The 24,550-nt window shown below is 37.0% G+C and overlaps 1 protein-coding gene across 2 annotated transcripts in view; it reads right to left on the bottom strand.

Annotated features, from left to right (window-relative positions):
* Positions 1-23,949, bottom strand: part of LOC124641614 (phospholipase A1-like) — a 35,946-nt gene extending 11,997 nt beyond the window's left edge. The window contains exons 1-3 of one of the 2 annotated variants that reach the window (XM_047179765.1): positions 23,696-23,949; positions 10,207-10,334; positions 1,692-1,844 (exon numbers count right to left, since the gene is read on the bottom strand). In XM_047179765.1, coding sequence (XP_047035721.1) covers positions 1,692-1,844; positions 10,207-10,334; positions 23,696-23,709 — 295 coding nt within the window. In that variant the 5' untranslated portion in view covers positions 23,710-23,949. Of the gene's footprint in view, positions 1-1,691; positions 1,845-10,206; positions 10,335-14,175; positions 14,332-23,695 lie in introns of those variants that run through there. The other variant, XM_047179766.1, reaches the window with a different exon arrangement.
* Between the last annotated feature and the right edge of the window lie 601 nt (positions 23,950-24,550).

Raw genomic sequence — 24,550 nt, 5'->3', positions numbered from 1 at the left:
ACACTTGTACTCAGCTGCATCCAGTTAGAAGTTGACCATAACATAGTTTGGAAAAGGACAGTCGGACGATAAATAAAAGATATATGATGATGATGATGTCCTCCTAGCCGATTATCGGCTACGGCGGCTGTTCTCATGTAAGGAGATTAGCCAACTACGCAGGACATATTATAGTGCACGAGCATTTGCGCAGACACAGGTGCACTCACTATTCCTTAACTCTCATAGCCCGATGGGACGGTAATCCGACACGACCGGAGAGAGATCAAGCGCAGGACCGACATTTACGTGCTCTCCGATGCACGGGTGAATCAATCACCAGCTTCCAGGCTCCGGGCTGCTTTGTGAAAGTCTTCTAAAACCCACAAAGCGATTTCGGCCCGACTCGGGAATCGAACCCGAGACTTCGTGCTCAGCAGCCGCACTTGCGACAGCTAGACCAACGAGGCAGTTAAAAAATATATATTAAATAAAAGATATATATTATTATAAAGGCAATGCATGGGATGCAAGGCATGAACAATTATCTTGCTTAAGCAATTTTCTGCAATTAAATCTACTGTGGTATAACTATGATAATCTTCACAGTGTATAAACTCCTATAGTTATAAAGTGCCATCATATCAAGAGATAAAAAAAAACTATTATAATATTATAATGTAGGTAGTAAATTACTTAAACGATTAAGCATTTATGGTTATTAGAATTATAAAATCATTTTTTTTTTATAAAATAGATGTCAAGATGTGAATTAAATTATTCTACACATATATAACTTAGTAAAAACCTAGTTTATAAATTGCAGACTAAATTGTCGGCCGATAGTTGGCCCCATGGCTGGCTGACAGTTTATTTTGAAGGTGAATCTATTTTTAAAAATTTTCAATGTGATACAGGCAGGATAGAAATATTGGCACTTCCTTTCATCTCCATAGTTTATGATCCCGTTCAACTATAGGCCGACTTAAGCTAAGCGTCCACTTGTCGGTATCGTACGCAACGGACGCAACGCACGCAACGGATCGTAGTATTATTTATATAGAAACTCAAACAAGATGTGCGATGCGTACGATGCGGACAGGTGGACGCACTTGTTTGAGTTTCTATATAAATACTACTACGATCCGTTGCGTGCGATACGTCCGTTGCGTACGATACCGACAAGTGGACGCTTAGCTTAAAAGGTTGCAGTATTTGGCACCACTCCCTATACAGCAAAAAAATGCTATACATAGCCTATTAACAGAAGGGAGTGTCCACGATAGTACCTACGTAAGTAAGACGTTCGGAAAATGCTGTTTTTCAGCCTACTTTAATCTTTTTTATTTCAAAATCCATTAAAACCTCCATCTAGCTAATATTCGAAAATTATGTATGAATATTTGTTCCCCTTTCACGCAAAAACTACTAAATGAATTTTCATGAAATTAACCAGTCATGTCAGTCAGCTTATAAATCGAAGTACATAATGGCTACTTTTTACCTAGGAAGCTACTATATTGCTGCGGGATTACTCGAAAGAGTTAAGTATCGCTGCCCTGGTACATAAAAGGCCTAAGAAGGATCATGGTGGGTTTTAGTCAGTAAGATTCTGACACTCCGTCACGCAGCTAACCCACAGCGGGAGGGGTTATTTGAAGACTTCCCATAAAAAAATAATAAGTTAGTATAACATATTGATATATTCTCACCAATACTCTTATCCTTAGCGACCACTTTATGGGCAGTTTCCACTGGTACCGTCCTCCTGATCACTTTCCCAGTGCTGGACAGGCGGTGCATCGTCACCTGCAGCTGACTCATCATGCGAGGACTGATGCTCGCATTCTTGTTCACTCCGGGACCTGAGGAGAATAAATAAGAGTTATTAGAAAGAATTGATCAATAAGAAATTTGGCCCTAGGAATTAGGAGAGGCTTTGACCCAGGTGGATTTTCCACTCGGTATCTCCGCGCGACAAACCTCGAATCGTACAAGCGTTGTGTCGCGCGTATTTAACGATGGTTTTACTACAAATGTACTACTGTGAAAGCTTATAGGATATGTAATTTATAGTTCATCTCCCAAGCCTTCTCCTAACTACATATATTGGGGTTGGCTTCCAGTCTAAAAGGACGAAGCTGAATACCAGTGCGACACATGGAGCGATTGCCTATCTAACCTCCTCAAACCAGTTACCTGGGCAACCCGTAGTCCCTCGGTAAAACACGTTGTCAGACGTCTTGGCTTCTTCCAACCCATAATGGCTGCCAAAGACGTTTGAATAACAGCCCGGGCCCACCAATATACCTTCCGAAACATTCACATACAAAAGGACATAAACAACTTAACTAATATTAATTGAAATTACTTAGTTACAAAAACACACACCTATTAGTCTATAACATAGACATAGAAATGAAGTCTAGACATTAGTCTATAACATCACTAGGGAAAAACTCGACCTTTGATAGCCAAGAAATGCAGAAAAACTTCAACAAGTAATAACAGTTAGTATTAGCCTTTTAAATCATTGAATATACTGTAGTTTTTCCTTACTATTGTTCCGTAGTTTTTACACGACTACAAATTATATGGCTTGTCTTAGTTATATAGTTATTTTATGGTGTGTGAAATCCTTATAACTCTATAACATAAAGAGTTTATAATTCACAATTTCACGGTAAAACTGTTGAAGCTTGATATAAAAATAGGAGGTATGTGCTCTGGTGTTGAGGCTACTTTTTAACCAACTTCCCAAAAAGGAGGAGGTTCTCAATTCGTCGGGATCTTTTTTTTAAAGTATGCACCGATTACTCGAAGACGCCTCGACCGATTTGCAAAATCCTTTTTTTGTTTGATAGGGTATCGAACAAAAAAGAATACCTAGTTTTTTTTTGGTTTTCAGTGTTTTTGGGAGTCAGTTTTATTTTTTTTGTAAAAAGTTTTATCCGGTTACATTAAACGGAACTAAAAAGATTCAAAACTGTTCGTACATAATAAAGATTGACGGTTTGTTTGTTTGAACTCGCTTATGTCTATAAAGCTATTGAATCGATATAAAGTTTAGCTCATTTATCAAGAAAGTATTTTTTATCCGGGTGTTCGTATAATTCCCGTGGGAAAACCCCTAAGCTAGTGTAATTGTTCCATTTATACATTTTATAACACATTTTTAAATATTAAACACAAAAAATATAAGTATTTAAAATAGGAAGCCACCGATATCGGACACAGGGTCCAAGTTACCAGTGGTTAGTCCCAGAGACAGAAACCTCCTCACAATATGCGTCATAAAATAATATTAAGTGTGATTATTATTAACTATTATCATTTAAAAGTAATAAAGATGAATAATAATACCCTATTGTTATGTAGCGATTAATCTAATAGACATTACAATATGACGTTATTAGTAATAACCGGTTAATGTGATTAATTGCCCGGTAAATCTGTGCGTTATTACACGGATTGTCTGCTTATTATGAATAGTAACTACTTATGTATAATATTAATAATCGTGTCGATAAATTATTATTATAACTTCTAATTTTAATATTACTGAATTTTAAAAATCAGTTTTAATAAAATTTGATTTTTTGCGATGCCTCTTCGTAAATCCTATTTTGGGCTTCGATTCGATAATTCTTTGATTTCACTAACTTACATCTACATTAAATCTTTACAGGTACCTAAGACGATAGCGCAACAGGAGATAAAAGAACTTAAACTTTATAAGAAAAGTTAAGTGTTTAATTTTTCATGTTCCACCAGCGTCTCTAGGATACTCCTTCCCACATATCTTACACAAAAAGTAGCTTATATTATATTTTAATACATACACCATATTACCAGGCCTCTGTCACTCGACGTACTTGCGCGCGATAAATGCCTACCGCTCGCTGGGTTACCGGTAGCCCCACGCGGCTCAGGGCTTTCAATAGTCACACGCGCCGCGCGCGTTCCAATATTATTATTTTTATTTCGTGGCATGTTATGCTGTTGGTTTTTATTAGGTTTTTTAAGCTACTTAACAAACTGATGGATTATTTTGAGTTGTGTTGGTTTATATGCGACTATTGTAAGATTTAGAAACATTTTATATTTATGAACTTATCTAGTAATTCTATTTTTTTAAGTAAATTAATACTTATCTACTTTATGTTTTTAACGACAGAGATCATTAGGTACTTATTTTACTTTAGATACCTACTTAGTCATATGAACTGTATTGTGAGTTTTGTAGCTCAAAACACATCTCGAGTGTAAGTAGGTATAGTTCTGGTCCAACTTAATAACGACTCGGAACATTACGCGTGTCGCTACGCAGAAACCAATTTTAGGTATGTATCAACACTCGACGGAGTTGTACCATATGGGGTATGGCACTTGTGCTCGAAAAATTAGGTATTAAGTACTTATCTATGCTTACGTATTAGGTAATATTTAGTAATATGTAACCATACTCCATTTTAGTAGGCAATACAATAGTTAACTAAAGAAAAATATTCTTGATATTACTTTTTATTTAAAAACTCAGTTTTAAAAAAGGCTATCTTAAAATAAGCGTAACTTTGTTTTCCTACTTAAATATTAATAAATTGTAAGAAGCAACCCTAAGCACGGCCACGGCACGGTTGCGGTCACTGAACTGTGCGCTATCGCATTGGAATAACAATCAAGCGCTCGAGCTTTTAAGGTTCATTTTATAACGCAGCTAGGAATTTGTAGGTAGTTGGGGAACTTGTAGGTGCTTATAACAGTAGGTATGGACTTTTTTGTATGGAGTGATTTATCTGTTACGTAGTAACTATTATATAATCTGTGATATTACTGCCAAGTTTGACCAAAATCCATCCAATAGATTTTCCGTAAAAAAGGAACAAACATCCATTCTTAAATACATACAAACTTTCGCCCATACAATATTATATAGTAAGATATCAATCAAACTACACCTCTACGATACATCATCACAAACAAGCCGGAGATTACGAGAATATCTTAAGGCTCATTAAGTAATTAACACGTCAAGATCACGACCGTGGTACACCATATACGCATGCTAGACAGAAGTACAAGTTTGTCATGTTCTTGAGAAAAATACTACCTACTCTCACTGATATTAACATTCTCTAGATATCTATAGTTATCGGCACGAATCTTGAGCTCTGACCTACATCTGCGCAGAAGTGATTTATAAGCAAAGAACCAATCCCGAGTGACGGCTATGACGCGATGCACTGCGCGCCAATCACCGCTTTAGCCCGCCCCCGCGCCTCACTTCATACCACAAAAGTGACCCAATAAATTACTTCTGCGCAGGTGAAGGTCAGAGCTCAAGATTCGTGCCGATAACTATAAGTAGGCCTATGCATTCCAATTATATAAGATTGATGTGTTTTTTTTTTCAAACTTATGGTTGAATAGCTGTTTCGCGCGGCTTTGCTCGCGTTCTGACGGCATTGCTTTCCGTATCTGTGCAAAATTATGTATCTACTAGCTGTTGCCCGCAACTTCGTCTGCGTGGGCAATATAGAATAGTCAAAATACTACTTATCCCGTAGGTGCATTCTTTCACGTGACAGTATAATTAGGATTAGCACTTAGCAGTCGCATAGATTCATTGATCAAGGTTGTGTTGTGGATGTGACCATTTATCTAAACAAAAGAAGTAAAGTTTGTGACGTTGTGAATATCTCTGGATCTAGTCAGCCAATTTGGAAAATTATTACGTATGGTGCGTAAGTAATTTTCACAGGAAACAGCTATAATCTATGTCTATATGCTTTGAGTTTGAGTTTTGACAAATCAGACCTGACTTGGTCACCTGGGGCCAATCAGAGCTCTATGAAGCGATCATACGCTTTGGCTCCTACTGTTATTGTGGTTTCTGAAAATTTAATCACCTCATTCAACGATGAATGTAATTCTGATGGTACTACTAAGAACACTTGCTTAGCGCAGAAGCTGACGTTAGCAGGTCAAGTCTTTTGACTTCTCGAATAGGATACCATTGGTTTTTGTGCAATGCACACCTGCAATGCATTCTGGATTAGGATAGGATATAGGTGGATAGGATTTGCAACAGAGAACAATACTGTCTTTATGATTAAATGACATCAAACGTAGTTTTATATAAAAGGTGTTTTTTTAGACTTGGCTCGGGTCTTACTGAGACTGTTCGTAATCGTGAACAGTGTATTTGCGATCAGAAGTTGAAAGTAAACATGTCTTTGGTATGCGGCGCGTAATTTGTACGTTTTCAGACGCATAAAGCATTTTACGTGTGTATGGTATTAAATCGAGAAAGCTCCCATTTCTTATCTGCACTTTGTATCTGGGCTTGTTTTTAAAGCTACAGAATCCTACATTACCTACCTCACGCTTAGCAGCGCTTGCGAGAGATAGATCCTCATTTCTTCTAGGATTAAGTTTACATATTTTGAATCAGAAAAAATAACTAAGGTCTACTTAATACAACCCCAGCGGGGCCCAGCAGGGCCAAGGCCTGCCGGGGCTGCGGGTTGTTCGAAAGAGATACCGCGGCCCTGGTACACAAAAGGCCTATGACGGAACACGACGGTTTTTAGTCAGTAAGAGTCTGACACTCCTTCACCGCTGCTAACCCACAGCCGGAGGGGTCATTTGATGATTTTTGACGTCGGAAAAAAAAGGTCTACTTAATACTACTCACTCAAAGTAATTTATTTTAAGGCCACCACATTAGTGGAAGATAAGCTAAACTATGTTTATGAAAAAATCCTGATATGAACTCCATCTGTAACTTTAAACGATAATTAATTGTTCCACTAAAGTCATCATTTTTGACATTATGTTCAAAAAATAATTTAAATGGCACCGTTTTAAATTTGGCCGAGAACTATTAATTTTCCTTTCATCAAGGTAATAATATAGTTGGATTTTGATGTGGCACGGCAAACTGACAAACACTATTGAAATGTCTATCGAAAAATTACACTTCGTGTTAAAATATGGTGAATTACGGAAAATGCACAACTCCATCTGTTGAAATAATAATCCTCTATAAAGATATCTCTCTATATTGTCATTTACCACCTCGCTCCTTTGACAAATTGATGGTGTATTTTATTTACCACAGATGGAGCTACTTTAACCTTGGCTAAACAAAATTTTCATATTTTTTTTTCTTCCGAAGTTACTCATAAAGGTGTGATTTTCTGTGTGAAGATTAATAATAGGCCGATCAACTAATATAAGTACAACATTCAAATGTACAGTTTTGACAAATAGATTGCGTGTCGTAATATTTTACATCTTGAATTCACAAAATTAATCATATCTTTTGATAGAGTGAATCGATTTCGATGAAACAAAAACTAAGTAATACCCCAAGTTACGTAGAGTTTTTGTATATAAGCATTGTCTGCATTTAATTCGTAGATTTTACGTGAATCCCGAACAAACAAACAGATAAACAGACAAACAGACAAACAGACAAACAGACAAAAATGACAAAAATGATGGAAATGGGTTCTGTTAGTTATCCTTTAACATGCTGGCTATTTTTTTTGTCAATTTCTTCAATGTACAAAAATTACTTTTCTACAGATTTATTATATGTATTGATGTTATTTGGAAAGAGTGTAGCTTCCCGATAGTGAAAGGATTTTCAAGTCAGTTTAGTAGTTTCAGGGCCTTTAGCATACAAAAAATCTTCGTATTACTTAAAATAAATATTTATTACCATAACAACAGTAATTAAAAATTCAATAATTAAACATTATGTATAATTTTAATAGGCAGTCGCTCTATTAGGCACACACGTACTCAGCTACATCCGTTTAAACTGGAAGCCGACCCCGACATAGTTGAGAATCGGCATCAGATGATGACTCTAATAAAATATTTAATTGTACTTCTGTTTATTAATGTAATTAACTATAATATCTAATGTCTATGATACACATACCGGCATTGAGTTAGAAGTGGACCGGCAAGCCGTGACCGATTACTGACCAGTTCCTTGTAACCTTATATGTAATGGAAGTTATGATACTAAGACGAATGAGAGTTTATTTACCTATTTATCGATACTAATATTGTAAAGATGAACAGTCTTACCACAAAAACTTTTAAACGTCACTTTAAGACTTGTCTAAAAAATGACAGCTTATGACGTTGAAATAAGGTCCATTTTGCAGGCACACTTTTTTTAGACAAGTGTTTGACACATGGTTAAGTTTTTGTACTAAGACCAGAAGAGTCTGCTTGCTTAAACGTACTTATCTCGGGAACTACTGATCTGATATGAATCTTCAGTGTTAGATAGTTCATTTATCGAGAAAGGGTATAAGTTATTTTTTATGCAGATGTGTGGCAAGTAGTTCTCTCAGAGGGCTGGTAAAATCAAAGGTACAGCATGACTATTGTAAAGATTCACCTGCATCCCAGGCAACCGACATCAAACACCCAAAAAAGCTGTCTGCTGAAAAAACCATCCTGTATCTTACTGATCACTAAATTCCATCTAAATTGGTTCAGCATCTTTACCATAAAATCATAAAGCAATAAACTAACTTTTATACCGACACAAAGGGGCAATCAAATTACTATTTTACAACGAGGTAATACTTATTACATAAAATATATACATAGGTATTTATCAGCGGCAGTCAATAAGGAAACATTTAACATAATTTCTAAGACAAATGTACATAAATCCTACTAATATTATAAACGCGAAAGTTTGTATGTATGGATGTATGGATGTTTGTTACTCTTTCACGCAAAAACTACTGAATGGATTTTAATGAAACTTTACAACAATATAGCTTATACATCAGAATAACACATAGGCTACAATTTGTAAACATATTGTTCGAAATACTAAACCTGCGCAGACGAAGTCGCGGGCACCAGCTAGTATAATATAAAACAACTTCTGTATGTTTGTTCGTCACTTGACAATACTTATGTCATTACTTGTTATAATGGATTAGCACATAACAGTCTTTACATAGGTTTGTATGCAGTTACTTCTTGTTCTGACTGATGCATTAACACAATAGTCTAAACTAAAAACTGCACCATTTTTTTTTTTTTTTTTAAATAATGTCGGGACACCTTTTCACACACGGTTGGTTAGTCCCATGGTAAGTTATTAATTAACTTGTGTTATGGGTGCTAACAAAGTCGTGGTGGCCTAGTGGGCAAAGAACCAACCTCTCGAGTATGAGGGCGCGGGTTCGATTCCAGGTCAGGCAAGTACCAATGCAACTTTTCTAAGTTTGTATGTACTTTCTAAGTATATCTTAGACACCAATGACTGTGTTTCGGATGGCACGTTAAACTGTAGGTCCCGGCTATCATTGAACATCGTTGGCAGTCGTTACGGGTAGTCAGAAGCCAGTAAGTCTGACACCAGTCTACCCAAGGGGTATCGGGTTGCCCGGGTAACTGGGTTGAGGAGGTCAGATAGGCAGTCGCTTCTTGTAAAGCACTGGTACTCAGCTGAATCCGGTTAGACTGGAAGCCGACCCCAACATAGTTTGGGAAAAAGGCTCGGAGGATGTTATGGGTGCTAACACAACTGATAAACTACATATAGCTACATATATACATATTTATAAATACATATTGTAACACCCAGACCACGATCAACAAGCATGCTCATCACACAAATGTTGACCGAACCGGGAATCGAACCCGGGACCTCAGTTTCGGCAGTCCGGCTTGGTGACCACTGCGCCATAGAGGTCGTCGAACCATTGGTTTAGTGGTCGCCCGGTACTATGCACGAGGGCTCGGGTTTGATGCTCGAGTTAGGCAAGGAAAAAAAGCAAGCAGGAAATCGGTTTGTGAGTCACACAAAACTAACACAAATGTTATTGAATCATTACTTATAGTGTGAGGCCCGAGGGCACTGCGAAGACTATGCTAGCCACTTGGTAGCCGCGCCACTGGGCTTCAGAACATCCAATGTAGTCAAAATTAGGCAGGACCACCTTAAAAGGAAGTGATTCAAAGGGGTGGTTTGGGGATGCTGTGTTTTTGTAATTTTGACGTGAAAAGTGCTAATCTAGCCTATATTCAATACCTAATTGATTTTGACTTTGACTTTGATTCAGCCAGGACGCCATTATTATTAGAGGTAGAAGAGCTCGTGGCTACAGACAGATACAAGCTCCACCACACAATTCATTTGTTTTTAATGTTTTAAAAATAGAAAAAAAATGTACTCACAATCAGGAATAAGACCGGCGGGATACCCGTACTCGGAGCGAGGCGTGTAAGTGGCGGTTCGCGCTTGACCCACCAGTGTGAGGCATAGTGGCAGCACCACCAGGACGTTCCATATCCTCGACATTGTTCTGTAAAGAAAGAAATATAGACTATAGTTCCTACTGAATTATAAGTGTGAAATAATATTTTAATGACACTTAGCAGTACTGTAGCTTATTTATCAAAATAACGCATAGGCTACTTTTTATCCAAGTGCATGTAGTTCCCTCTGAACGCGAATCTTTGTACTATAAATTTCACTCAGTAACATTTTATAACCTAAAGGTTTCGTTTGCGTGAACGCGCTGATTTCAGAAACCGATGTATCCGATCGGAAAAAGTATTTCAGTGTTAGATAGCCAATTATAATACAACAGACTTTGGCCCGACCCGGGAATCGAAACCGAGACCCCGTGCACGAAAGTCGCGAATTGCGAGTAGTAGACCAACGAGGCTATAAATACCTACTTAGGTAGGTATCGGTTCTCAAGTATGAGGGCGCGGGTTCGATCCCAGGTCAGGCAAGTACCAATGCAACTTTTCTAAGTTTGTATGTACTTTCTAAGTATATCTTAGACACCATTGACTGTGTTTCGGATGGCACGTTAAACTGTAGGTCCCGGCTGTCATTAAACATCCTTGGCAGTCGTTACGGGTAGTCAGAAGCCAGTAAGTCTGACACCAGTCTAACCAAGGGGTATCGGGTTGCCCGGGTAACTGGGTTGAGGAGGTCAGATAGGCAGTCGCTTCTTGTAAAGCACTGGTACTCAGCTGAATCCGGTTAGACTGGAAGCCGACCCCAACATGATTGGGAAAAAGGCTCGGAGGATGATGATGAGGTAGGTATCGGTTCAAACACTCAAAATAACATTTTAATATCGGTTATAAGATAAATAACATTATATTCATAACAATTGAAATCATATTTCCCGGAAAAAATTAACAAAATATAAATAAAATTGTTTAATAGGCTTTGATTTGGCTTGGATAATACGTATATCTACCAAAATAATACCTATAGCAAAACACAATACATATGATATGTATGGAAATTATTTCAACAATTACATTTATTTTGATTTCGGATTTTATTACAATGAAAATTGGTTATACCTACAAAAGAATTGCTACTTACAAATCTATATCCATCCATCCTCCGAGCCTTTTCCCAATCATGTCGGGGTCGGCTTCCAGTCTAACCGGATTCAGCTGAGTACCAGTGCTTTACAAGAAGCGACTGCCTATCTGACCTCCTCAACCCAGTTACCCGGGCAACCCGATACCCCTTGGTTAGACTGGTGTCAGAACTTACTGGCTTCTGACTACCCGTAACGACTGCCAAGGATGTTCAATGACAGCCGGGACCTACAGTTTAACGTGCCATCCGAAACACAGCCAATGGTGTCTAAGATATACTTAGAAAGTACATACAAACTTAGAAAAGTTGCATTGGTACTTGCCTGACCTGGGATCGAACCCTCGCCCTCATACTTGAGAGGTTGGTCCTTTACCCACTAGGCCACCACGACTTTTTTTTTACAAATGTGTATCTAAACTAATAATATTAATAAGAGGAAACATTTTTGTCTGTATGCCAAAGGCTTTGATATACTGCACCGATTCAAAAAAATATTTTACCGTTGTGTAAATAGCTAACCCGATATATTTGGTCTGCGTGTGGAAAGAAAATCCCGGGACGCGGTTAAAACCTCCATAAACGGCCAGCAATATTAACTAAACAAGTACAATTTACGTAAGTGCATATCCGTAATTTTAGGGTGAATTATACCATATAGTGACTACAACCACAGAGCACAAAACCAGCCGTCAATTGGCTCCAATTGGTCAAATTTGCTCTTAAATTGAATTGCGGTCTTGTTCGCGCGAGTTACCGCGACCCTGGTACACAAAGGGCTCCAGAAGGAACATGGTGGGTTTTAGTCAGTAAGAGTCTGACACTCCCATCTCAAAAAAAACGTCTAAATGTAAAACCTCCTTTTTTAAGGTTGGTAAAAAAGGGGAAGGATAACTACTAGGCTTTTCCTCCATCAAAAAAGTCCGTAACTTGCAAACATCGATCGAAACTTTGTTTTTGTTCGAGTTAGTAAATCCCTAGATGAACTCTAAAAAAAAAAAAAATAGCCCTATAGGACGATCATGCGATCTTGCTTATTAGGTAAATAGTTATATAATACATTAAATATTTAATCCACACAAATCTAAAGCAATTAACCTGTTTATCATCAATTAGATTTGTTAAATAAATACACACTGCTCAATTAGAAAATCAAAACAGATTCATAACAGAAGTACCATTAATATTACTTCAGTCTTTAAAAGTAAACTACTATATGACACTTTGATGATGTTGACTAATGTTATTTTTTAGGGTTCCGTACCCATAGCGTAAAACGGGACCCTATTGTTTTCACTCCTCTGTCCGTCCGTCCGTCCGTCTGTCACCAGGCTGTATCTCATTAACCGTGATAGTTAGAGAGCTGAACTTTTCACAGATGATGTATTTTTGTTGCCACTATAACAAAAAATACTGAAAACTAGAATAAAATAAATATTTTGGGTTGCTCGTATACAAAAAACTTGCTTTTTTTGCTCATTTTCTAAATAATGGCACGGAACCCTCCGTCCCGATTCCGACTCGCACTTGGCCGGTTTTTTTCTTTAGATGTTAAATCATCATCATGGACTCTTTCCATTAATTGTCGGTGAAAGTTTGAATTCTGTATAAAAGTACTTTTGGCCGTTTAATTCTATATTGACCGGTGATAATAAAATGCTAATTATTGTTGTATTATGATAATTTGAGATGAATGAGAGAATCCTAAACCGCTTTTGTATGTTTATTAGAGAATTAATGTAATTAGCTGACAGTAAATTAATGCTTTTTTTTCAACGGCGTATTTTATTAAATATAATAGGTACTAATTGAGCAATTTTGTTTTATTTAACAACTATATTATTTAGAGTTTATTTTTGCTCTGAACCTTTTTTTTCTCAGTTGGATGCAACACCTAACAGTGCTTTTACACTAGCGGATTTTCCGATCCGTTTTTCCGAGCTGCAATCAAACGATAAATCTTCAGTCGCTGGGAATGCATCGCACGTAGAAAAATCTAGCTTACTTATAAGTGCGATAAAATCTGTTAGCATGAAAAAGTAAAACTAAATGAAAGAAAAGGTAGGCAAGTACATGATAATATTTTGTTTTAATATCTAACCTAGGAAGTAGCCAAAAATCAAAAGAATTACAAAAAACGCGTACTTGATATTTCATTAACAGGTCATTAACCTTGGTATTAAGGCTGAAATTTAGACATGAATAATTTAATAGTTAGCGTATTTCTCATAATGAACCGAGGTCAATAGGAAATACAACATAAATAATAATTTGATTACGACTTAGCTTATTACGGTAATACATTTTGACACACTTTTGACACTATGTGATTTTGTTAATTCCTAAACATAAGATATCATTTGTTTTGCTCTGAACGGCAGTTTTTTTCCTTCCATGCGCGGTGTATCAATTACCAACTAGACTCTTGGTTCGGCCCGGGAATCGATCCAGATAACCCGTGCACAGCGCGGGACAAAGCGGGACTGCTTTGGGACAAATTGACCAACGAGGCTTTGAAAGTGTCTCAGAGTGAAAACCTCGGAAATACCTATATAATATATAATATACCTATATAATATAATTTCAGTTCGGCAGTCCGACATGGTGACCATTGCGCCATCGAGGTCGTCAAATATTTTTCTCAAATTGTTTTCATCGGTTTCTAGGAAGACAATGTCCATGTTACATCTCTTACACTTCACCTAAGTTTTCACTATAATATGGATACAGTCATATATTCTTAAAAACTATCGATTTTGGAAATTAATAGGTGTAAAAGAGTATTTATTACTCACTTTTTGGAAATATAACCTTAGGTATTCACAAATTAAACTTTCTTCCAATTAGAAACGCACATTATTTTAAACCAATAAACACTATTTCACACATCCATGTTTAATTTTCATTCACTATATAATCGACACAAAACTATATTTTTTTTTTAACATATACATACGCTCTGCCTCATTGGTACACATCTAAATGAATACTGATTCAATCTTACACATAGTTCAAGTTCAAATATTATCCGTATTGTATAATAATACAATCCAGTCAACTACACAAGACGATATCCATATTATGGTAAGACTGACAGACTTTCTGGCTTCTGATTAGTCGCAGCAGCTGCAGAAAATGTACAAATGACAGCTTTGTCAGACTCAAAGCATGTAGACATAGATTATAGCTGTTTCCTGTGAAAATTACTTACGCACCATACGTAATAATTTTCCAAATTGGCTGAACAACGTCACAAACTTTACTTCTTTTGTTTAGATAAATGGTCACATCCACAACACAACCTTGATCAATGAATCTATGCGACTGCTAAGTGCTAATCCTAATTATACTGTCACGTGAAAGAATGCACCTACGGGATAAGTAGTATTTTGACGATTCTATATTGCCCACGCAGACGAAGTTGCGGGCAACAGCTAGTATAATAATATTATAATAAAGTGGAAATATTTGTTTGTTACCTAAGGCTCCGAAACTGCTGAACGATATGACAAAATCTTTCACAGTTGGGAAGCTAGACTATTCCCGAGTATACATAGCCTATATTTTATCCGGGTACGTGAAGAGGACCCCGCGACGAAACCGCGGGAACAGCTAGCACCTATATTATAATGCTGGAGACTTTGTTTGTTAATTCTTTAAGTATCTAGAGAAACTACTGAACCGATTAAAAAAAAAACTTCAGTATTAATTAACCCGTTTATGGAAGAAGGTTGTTGGGCCCTATTTATCTACGTACGGGAATGATTCCAGCAGACATCATCCTCCGAGCCTTTTTACCAATCATGTTGGGGTCGGCTTCCAGTCTAACCGGATACAGCTGAGTACCAGTGCTTTACAAGGAGCGACTGCCTATCTGACCTCCTCAACCCAGTTACCCAGGCAATTATTCCAGCAGACGTTAGCAATGAAAATTCTTGATATTGACCATGCTTAAAGCCAGGGGTATTAGCTAGTTTAAATATATTCGGATTGTGGTTATTCAAACGCAACTAATGCATCACAGAAATGTTATGATTTTGACTTGATCGTTATTTAATGAGTTTTTTTATCTGAACGGAAATATTTTGAGGCCGATCTCAAAGGCAAAACAAAAGTAGATAAAATATTATTATTTTTTTAATCCAACTGAAGAGGTAAAATTAATTTAAAAGACTTTACATTATTGATTTAATAAAATTGTACAGTATTTTTTTTAAAGAAAAAGTCTTACTGTTACTGTACAGCCTTTGTACAGTCCCACTGCTGGACACAGGCCTCCTCTCACACGGAGAAGGATTGAGCATAATCACCACGCTTGCTCAATGCGGATTGGTGATTTCAGACTATATAGTCCAGGTTTCCTCAAGATGTTTTATTGTCTTGTCTCCATAAAAAAACTGTAGGTACGGAAAAACTATATAGGTAGTAGTTTCTAAGATTAGCCCGTTGAAACAAACATAAAAACTCTTCTGCTTTATAATGTTAGTACACATTTTCTTTAAATACTTTTTCCTCTAAGATTTTCTTAATATAAAGTGCAGAGTTATCTAGATTATTATCTCTTTTTTGTAGTTCTGAAGAATCCTAGCTTCACCAGGTGCGGTTGTCGGCTTTATATCAACATTTTATAAAAAGTACCTCGTGAAATCTTGGAATGAAAGTAGGGAAACTGAAGGCAACCTTTAACGTTTGTATTCTTTTTAAAAAGATTATCAGATCAGTTGAGAAAAATATAAATAAAAATAACTCAGTGTAAATATGTTATATTGAGAAAGAAAAGATAATAATATAATGAAAGTAACTAAGTTCCTAATGCGGTTAAAGGAACGCCTGGTGCAGTCGGCCTCAGATAGACTAACCATCCTGTCATGACTTCTTCCGTGTTTCGGAAGGCACGCAAAATTGGCGGGTCCTGGTAGTCATTTAAACAACTTTGACAGTCGTAACTCTTTGGTAATTGGATTTCACAATGGCAGTCCGAAGACAGAAACTCTAACATGGAGAGTCTTATTTAAATGGTATCGGGTTGCCCAGGTAACTGGGTTGAAGAGGCACTAAAATAGACCATACAAAACCAAGATATTTTGACCTTACCTCATTTCGTTTTTCAAAAGTTCCGAATGTTTTCTTTCAATGATTTTGTGACGACTTGACATTCCAATTTACCAAATTATCAAACGTTTTGCGCAACTTGACAATGAACTTTTACTTACAATAATACTTGAAGACATTCTTCACTAACGATGTTGATTGAAACGTCATGGATCTGTAGGCATAATTGTCTCTTATAGATAGGTCTATAAGTACATTATAAGAATCGTGGGTGGACGATCAGCGTCAATTGCTGTCAATGTTATTTTTTAAAACCTCCTTAGTATACTTCTGCCAACTTTTTAGGCCTGCGCAGTAACTTGGCCGATATTCTTATGCGGACTATATAGTCGGCCGACAGTTGGCCCGATGGTAAAAAAAATATATAAGAAAAAGTATATTCCACCACAGTTTTTAGTTGGTCTAAAGGCCAAATAAAGGCCTTGTAATGTGCGTTGCACTTGCATTTATTTCAATACTTATCAATCGCCCGATGAAACTGTTGGCCGAATAAAAAGTCTGTAGTGTGTTCTAAAGGCGGGTCCAGACATGTATCTTTTGCCCGATCCGATCATCGTATCCTATCACCGTATCGTATCTGCGTATCGTATCAATCACAGTATCGAGTTCTGGACGCCTCCGATTTGCTCCGTATGATGGACAAAAACCGACACGACAAAGGGACGTACCGAGATCGCGTATCATGATACGCGTATACCCGTCCACATATACGATCATGATACATGTCTGGACGCTATAAAGTTTGATGAGAACTATACCAATTAAAATTTTCAGTAGGTAATTTTAGAAGCCATTAATCCATAATACAATTCTATAACTATCCTTTGTTTAATGCTGCTGTGCCATGATTTTTCAGATCTTGCGGTGCAATTATTTTTATCTTAACAATGTAGGAAATAATCTTAGTACGAGTACACAACGGTATGTAATCTAGAGGTCAACGTATTATCTATACTAATATTATAAAGCTATAGTTCGGCCATTCAGAGAATGCGTTCCTGACACGTCGCGATTGAACTGACGACGTAACTTTGCAATGGCGTTGCAGTTACGATAAAAATATTTTTGCTGGTTGTTTACCGTTTTAACAATTGAGGAGCATTAAAACAACATTATTATATCAATAATCAATGAATGTTATTACGTCGTCAGTTCAATCGCGACGTGTCAGGAACGCATTCTCTGAATGGCCGAACTATAAAGAGTTTGTTTGTTTGTTTGTTTGAACGCGCTTATCTCAGGAACTACTGGTCCGATTTGAAAATTTCTTTCAGTGTTAGATAGCCCATTCGAGGAAGGCTATAGGCTTTTTATCCCGGTACGGGAAGTAGTTCCCACGGGATGCGGGCGAAACCGCTGGCAGAAGCTAGTACAAAATAATTGTTTTAATAGAATTCCTACATTCTTTATTTTTTGCTGTTTATCACATTATTTAGCTGCTGCCAATGCTCTTTTCTCAGGCTCTGCAGTAATATGCGTACCAAATATTTAAATCGCTTCAGTATTTTTTTCATGAAAGCCAGACAAACATACAGAGTAACTTTCGCATTTATATAATTCAGTCAGAATTGCTAATCCTAAACATCTCGAGGAAACCTGGACTATGAAGTGTGAAATCACCAACCCGCATTGAGCAAGCGTGGTGATGAACGCTCAATCCTTCTCCGTGTGAGAGGAGGCCGCAGCCCAGCGGCGGGACTTTATAAATGCTGATGATGATGACTAATCCTTCTACGGTTGATAACTAAAACAGGAAAGACCATTTATTTCGTCTTCCTCAAATGTTATATTATCATTCAAAACGCATTTGTGAAATATTGTATGTAGCATGACACGTGTAAATGCAAATTAGTTACAAAAACGTAGACAGATACAGGTTCCTAAATATACAAGGTTATTTAGAACATTAGTTTAAGCCAACACCATCATTTTTCTTTTGAATATTTTTTCTATTGAACCTGTTTCTAATGAACATGCCTAGTGCTGAGTAAAACGGGTATTATATTATGATGCAGAGAAGGTATGTATTCGTAATTGCCCGAATTGTTCAAAAATTTGGTTTGCTAGGAAGCGCTAATCTCACTAACTACTGAACTGATTTCAAAAATTATATCATTTTAACATACTTAGCTTGCTTCTGGGTGTACAGCTGAGAACAGCAAGCTATTTTGATTACTAATAATTTTATAACAGGTACATATATTAATACAGAAAGCATGTTTTCTTTCAATCTTTACACATTCTGACATAAACAGCCTTAGGTACTACAAAAACTTAAACATGTGTTGAATACTTGTCTAAAAAAAAGTGTGTCTGCAAAACAGACCTCATTTCAACGTCATCATCTGACATTCTTTAAGACACGTGTTCAACAGACGTTTAAAAGTTTTTGTGGTACGACGGAAAATGTCTAAATTGACCAGTAACAAAAATACTTGCAACAATCTATAATAGCGTGATAAATAATCACGATTTACAAATTATGTGGTTTACAACAAAAATGCGTGTTATTCGCCAATAAAATATAAATAATAATATGGCTATGACATTGATATTGAATGCGTAAACGCAAAATATTTTTATGGTTTTTGTTGACAAAATAGCCCAAGGCTTAATTGATAGTACATTGGTTACGAAATTAATGAATGAAAATTCGTGATCCATGGCATACTAGCCGATTATCGGCCTCGGTGACTGTTCTCATATTACGAGATCAGCCAGCTACGCAGGACATATTATAGTGCACAAGCATTTGCGCAGACACAGGTGCACTCACTATTCCTTCACTCTCATAGCACGATGGGACGGCAATCCGACACGACCGGAGAGAGATCAGGGGCACGATTCTCCTAATTTTACTTAAGCAACGTACGATTCACGTTCGACTGCGATCCAATCCCGACTCGATTACGATTGAAACGTATGTGGCATTCCGCTATTTTTTCTTTGAAATAAACGTTTTTATCCTTTTCTGTCATTCAATAATGAATCATTTTGTCTGCAAATGATTAACTATTGCAATATGATTGTAGAGCAAACTACCGTATAGACCAAAATCACCAAATTAGCAGACCAATCGCAAACCAATCGAATGTCGTTGGAATACGATTGGTCTTATATTAGTAGCAGAATGCCCGATATGGTTAAAACTGCTATTGCGATCATATTGCGATTCGATTTCTATTCGATTTTGACATTATTGACCGACATTAACGTGCTCTCCGATGGACGGGTGTATCAATCACCAACATCCAGACTCCGAGATGCTTTGTGAAAGTTTCTAAAACTCAAAAAACTAGAAGTAAATAAATTGCAAATAATTTCAAAACTCGAGGGCGTTACCTCTGCGTCAGCGCACAATATCTTATTAATATCGTTACATCATAATTTTGCAATTAATCACGGTCATTCATACATACCGTGGTTCACGATAATCTAAAGAAAAAAATAATTTTTGTTTGTTTGTCTGTAATAGATTATTCAAAAACTACTGCACTGATTTTAAAAAATCTTTCACTGTCGGAAAGCTACACTCTTCCCGAGTAACATAGGCTATATTTTTTCCGTGTACGGGGACAAGTTCCCGGGAAACAAAGGCTATACTTTGCCCTGGAATGCGAGGGAAACCGCGTGGAAACAGCTAGTTGCAAATAATTTCCAAAGTCGAAGGCTACCTCTGTGTGTTTGCGCACAATCCTAACTAATATTATAAATGAGAAACTCTGTCTGTCTGTCTTTCTGTCTGTCTGTCTGTCTGTCTGTCTTTTCTTCACGCCTAAACTACTGAATCGATTTGTGTGAAATTTGGTACAGATATAGTTTGAAACTTGAGAAAGGACATAGGATAGTTTTTATTACAAAAAAATATAAAAATAAAATTTATTCCGGACATATAGCGCCACCTATTGGTCAAACCAAAAATCTACCGGAAGTTACTATTCCACGCGAAAGAAGTCGCGGGCAAAAGCTAGTATCATAATAATATCTTTACATAATAATTTTACTATTGATCACGGTCATGTATATCTAGGTTCACGTCAAAATACACATAAATTCATTATACATAGATCTGTAAAGGTCATGGATTCACTCTCAGCTGAACAGCTGTCAATGTCCCTTCGAGGGCGACAATCCACATACTTTGACTCGTGGTATGCGATTCTTGTTTCTGTTGTGTTTGTTTTGTTTTTCGTAGATAAGTCTATAAGTAAGTATAGATTTTAAATACGGTTTCCTGTTTATGCGTTGCAATATCAGTAAGTAGCTGTATCTTGCGTTTTCTTGGAGTACCTACTTCCCGTATCCGGTTAAAATAAAGCCTTTGTCACAGAGAAGCTTCTCAATAGTGAAAGAATTTTTAAAATTGAGAGGTCAGTGCACGTTTTATTGGTCATTTAATTACCAATGGGCATTTAACTAGGTACCATAGGCATTTTTAACTCTTGGCGTACATATATACATCCATCTTACAAATATTATTCTATTCTATATTTTTTTAAATTATCATTCTTCTCCGTACAAATCTAATGATAAAACTTGCCTTCTCATTATAAAACCGTAGATATATTTGGACATTATTTTATATCAAAAACCAATGATCTTATGATAGGGAAATATTAAAACTAAGTATCAAAATATTCATCCGCATCGCTGTCAGCTGGGATCGTGCCCAAAAGGCTGGCTGCATTGCCACGCTGGATGGCAATGCATATCCTTTGACCGAAGTATAGACCAGCCCTTTGGTCACGAGTGGACTCCACTAATCACTTACTGATTTCTCGAAAGAGTCTGTGGGCACTTGGGCCCCATGGTCCCAAGGTTTCAACCCCAAACGGCTCAAAAATGCAATTGCCGGTGAGGTTTACATATTTGTACCGTTTGAGATTTTCCGCGGCTGCAGCAGCTGCACCGACACAGCTCGCCATACTGGGAAGGTGGGAAGGTGTAAGGGTGTCGACGCAGGTTGCGTCCCACACCCAAAGACCTTCCCATCTTCCAAGGCATTATAGACATCCCGTCTGGTCTCTTGCCATCGTCGCGTGCCAAGCCTCTGGGTTCTAAAATGGCTGGCACTCCGGCGGTGACAAGAGCACGACGGATAATGTCATTTATGCTGGCGTGTCGTGCCATGCGACCAGCAGTTTTGCTACAGGAAAGACCATGGTGCCCAAGGCGGTCCACAGATTCGCCGCACTGACAGCGATGCGGAGCCGCAGTGGGAGCGCCGAGGCGTAGGCATGTAGCGAGCCGAGATTATAATGATGATACAAATTCTATGAACATTCGTTTTTTTTATACATATCGTTCAATGCTAAGGCCGTACATAACAGATTATTAATATATTGGCTAGCTTGACCTTACCATTGACTTAAAGCATGCCTTTCTATACCGTTTTGACCTCACGATTTTTAATGTTCTAGGAACATATTTTATATTTTTAATAAGACTTTAATATGCGTTAGAACTAGTTTTCAAGGATGAAATATTAACGCATTTTTCGTATATCCTGATATTTTTTTTGACAGTTAGAAAAACTCTTAGCCGCGCATATCGATCAATTATCAAAAGTTCAGAAACGCCTGTTGCAGTGGGTTCAAGGATTGGTGACCACCTTATCTTGGCATAACCGGCATAACGATTTCTTCCGTGTTTCGGAAAGCACGATAAACTGTATGTCCCGGCTGTCATTTGAACATCTTTGGCAGTCTAACAGACAGTCTAACGGCCAGTTTCTTCATCAAAAGTTAAAGCCAAAGTAAAAGTCAAAGTAATGTCTAAAGTAAATGTAAAAAAAAAGTAAAAAAAAGTAAAAGTAATGTGTTGTCAAATTCAATTTTTCTATTAGTTTTGCTGTCACTTTAGCCTTGAAAAAACGTATTTGACCGTTACTTTTACTTTAGACATTACTTTAACTTTAACTTTTGATGAAGAAACTGGCCGTAAGTAGTCAGAAGCTAGCAAGCCTGACAGCTAGTCTTACCTAGGAGCATTGGGCTGCCCGGGTAACTGAGACATCAAAACACCGGTACTCAGCTGCATCTGATTAGTCTGGAAGGCGACCCCGACATAGTTGGGAAAAGATTAGGCCTATAATGATCCCACAAAAAAGTAGCGAAACTTCGTAAGTTTTGAACCTGTTGTTGCCTGAAAAGCTCTCAATGAACATTCTACGAGAAGATTTTAAAAAATGTAATAAATAACATTTAATAATAATATTTATGATAATTTTTGAGGTCGGTAACTTTGCACTCAAGTGTAGGTACAGATTGGCATCTGTGTGTGCAGATGAACCTATCCGAATCTGTCAAATTTTATCAATATAACCTTCCGCTATTGTGACAAGGTTGAAAATCTATTGAATTTTGACAGATTGCGTTTGATTAATGTGCTGTCGTCTCTACAAACCAAACCACATAATATACTTAAGTTGTTGTCTGAAAATCCAACTGTCAGTGAACCTTCTACGAGATTATTTAGAAAAATGTAATAACATTGAATTATAATCTTTATGATAATTTCTGTGTGGGTCGGTAACTTTGCATTCAAGTGCACATACCTAGTGGTTAACCTGATTGACATCGTAACTAACCTTCGTTTTATTTCTAACGCTAGTTACAACAGCTGTTATTTAAACATTATCCAATTATTCTTATCCACGGATTTAATCTATAGGTGTATAACAAGTACTGAAGGAGTGTTAGATAGCATTCGGAAACGAAAAAAGTCGGCCGCTGGTGGAAGCCAGTTTATAAGATAAGATGACCCGCTGACCATTTCGTTTTCTTTGTCTAAGACTAATTTGATTTAATTTCGTCTTAACATAGTATTATTGAAATAAGTTATAAGAGAATGGATCATGCGAAATTATTTTGACGACTATTGGCGCGATGAACATTATGCCGGAACATCGAACAGATAGATAGATAGTCCTGATTCGATTCCAGGTTCGGTCAAAATTAGTGTGAAAGAAAGTGGTAGGTAGCCGTGGTGTGGGTGTTAAAAGTGAGTATGTAAATGAATTAAAATAGCTTAAATCGGGGTTATTATAAGTTGTATTTTGTATTAAAACTAAATATCAATTTTTCCTTGACATCAATAATCTTACGTTACCTACGTATAAAGAGGAGCATTAAGTAGATAAATAATATGCTAAACATGAATGTATTAATTGTTGTAAAAAAATATATTAATTAGTGAACATACCTAAACTTTTTCATTCAGCTATCATCATCCAATTTCTCACAAAAAAAATAAGTTTTTTTTTAAACAGTCCCAAAACCCAAAAATTGTACCGTCTTCTTTAAAACCATAAACTCGTACGCGCTAATAAAAACCTTTTTACACAAATGCAAAACTATTTAAAAATCGAATTGTCTTTTAAAAAAAGAATATCGATTTGAATTTGGATCGCGTTTCGAAATAAGAACAATGTACGGACGTGTGACACGCGACACGCATGCGCTCGACTAACCAGCCAAGTTTAAGGACAAGCTTACTAGCCAGTACATTGAATGTCAGATGTTGTTATTATTATTATAAAACTTGTTTACGGTTGCTTATTCATGTTTATTAAATAAATAAATGAAATTCGGTGAACTTGCGCATCATCACCATCAGCCCTTTTATCTTCCCACTGCTGGGCTGCGGGCTCCTCTCACACAGAGAAGGATTGAGCGTTAATCACTACGCTTTCTCTATGCGGGTTGGTTTGCCCATGGCTAATGCTTATTTTTTTAAGTTCTTTTAATTGTTTCCTTACTTGCAAATAAAGCTTATTGAATTTTTATGCTATGATTATTTATCTCCTAACATGAGACAAGCTCTTTCCCGCCGTTCCACGTGCGTCTCGAAGCAACTACTTCTCGTAGCCAGAAAAAAGAATTGCCTATGTCCTTTCATAGGCTAGACTACTTATCAGTGTACCAATTAAATAGCTTCAGTAGTTTCGACATAAAAGCGCGTCAGACAAACAGGGTGATTTACATTCTAAGGAGGTGTATAATAATTTAAACACAAACCAATATTAATTTCTTCAAAATTTTGATGAGCACTAAATCC

Source organism: Helicoverpa zea, chromosome 22 (genome assembly GCF_022581195.2).
Source record: "Helicoverpa zea isolate HzStark_Cry1AcR chromosome 22, ilHelZeax1.1, whole genome shotgun sequence".
NCBI classification, from domain to species: domain Eukaryota; kingdom Metazoa; phylum Arthropoda; class Insecta; order Lepidoptera; family Noctuidae; genus Helicoverpa; species Helicoverpa zea.
The sequence above is the reverse complement of the archived record's forward strand: the minus strand, read 5'-3'. Positions and strand labels throughout refer to the sequence as shown.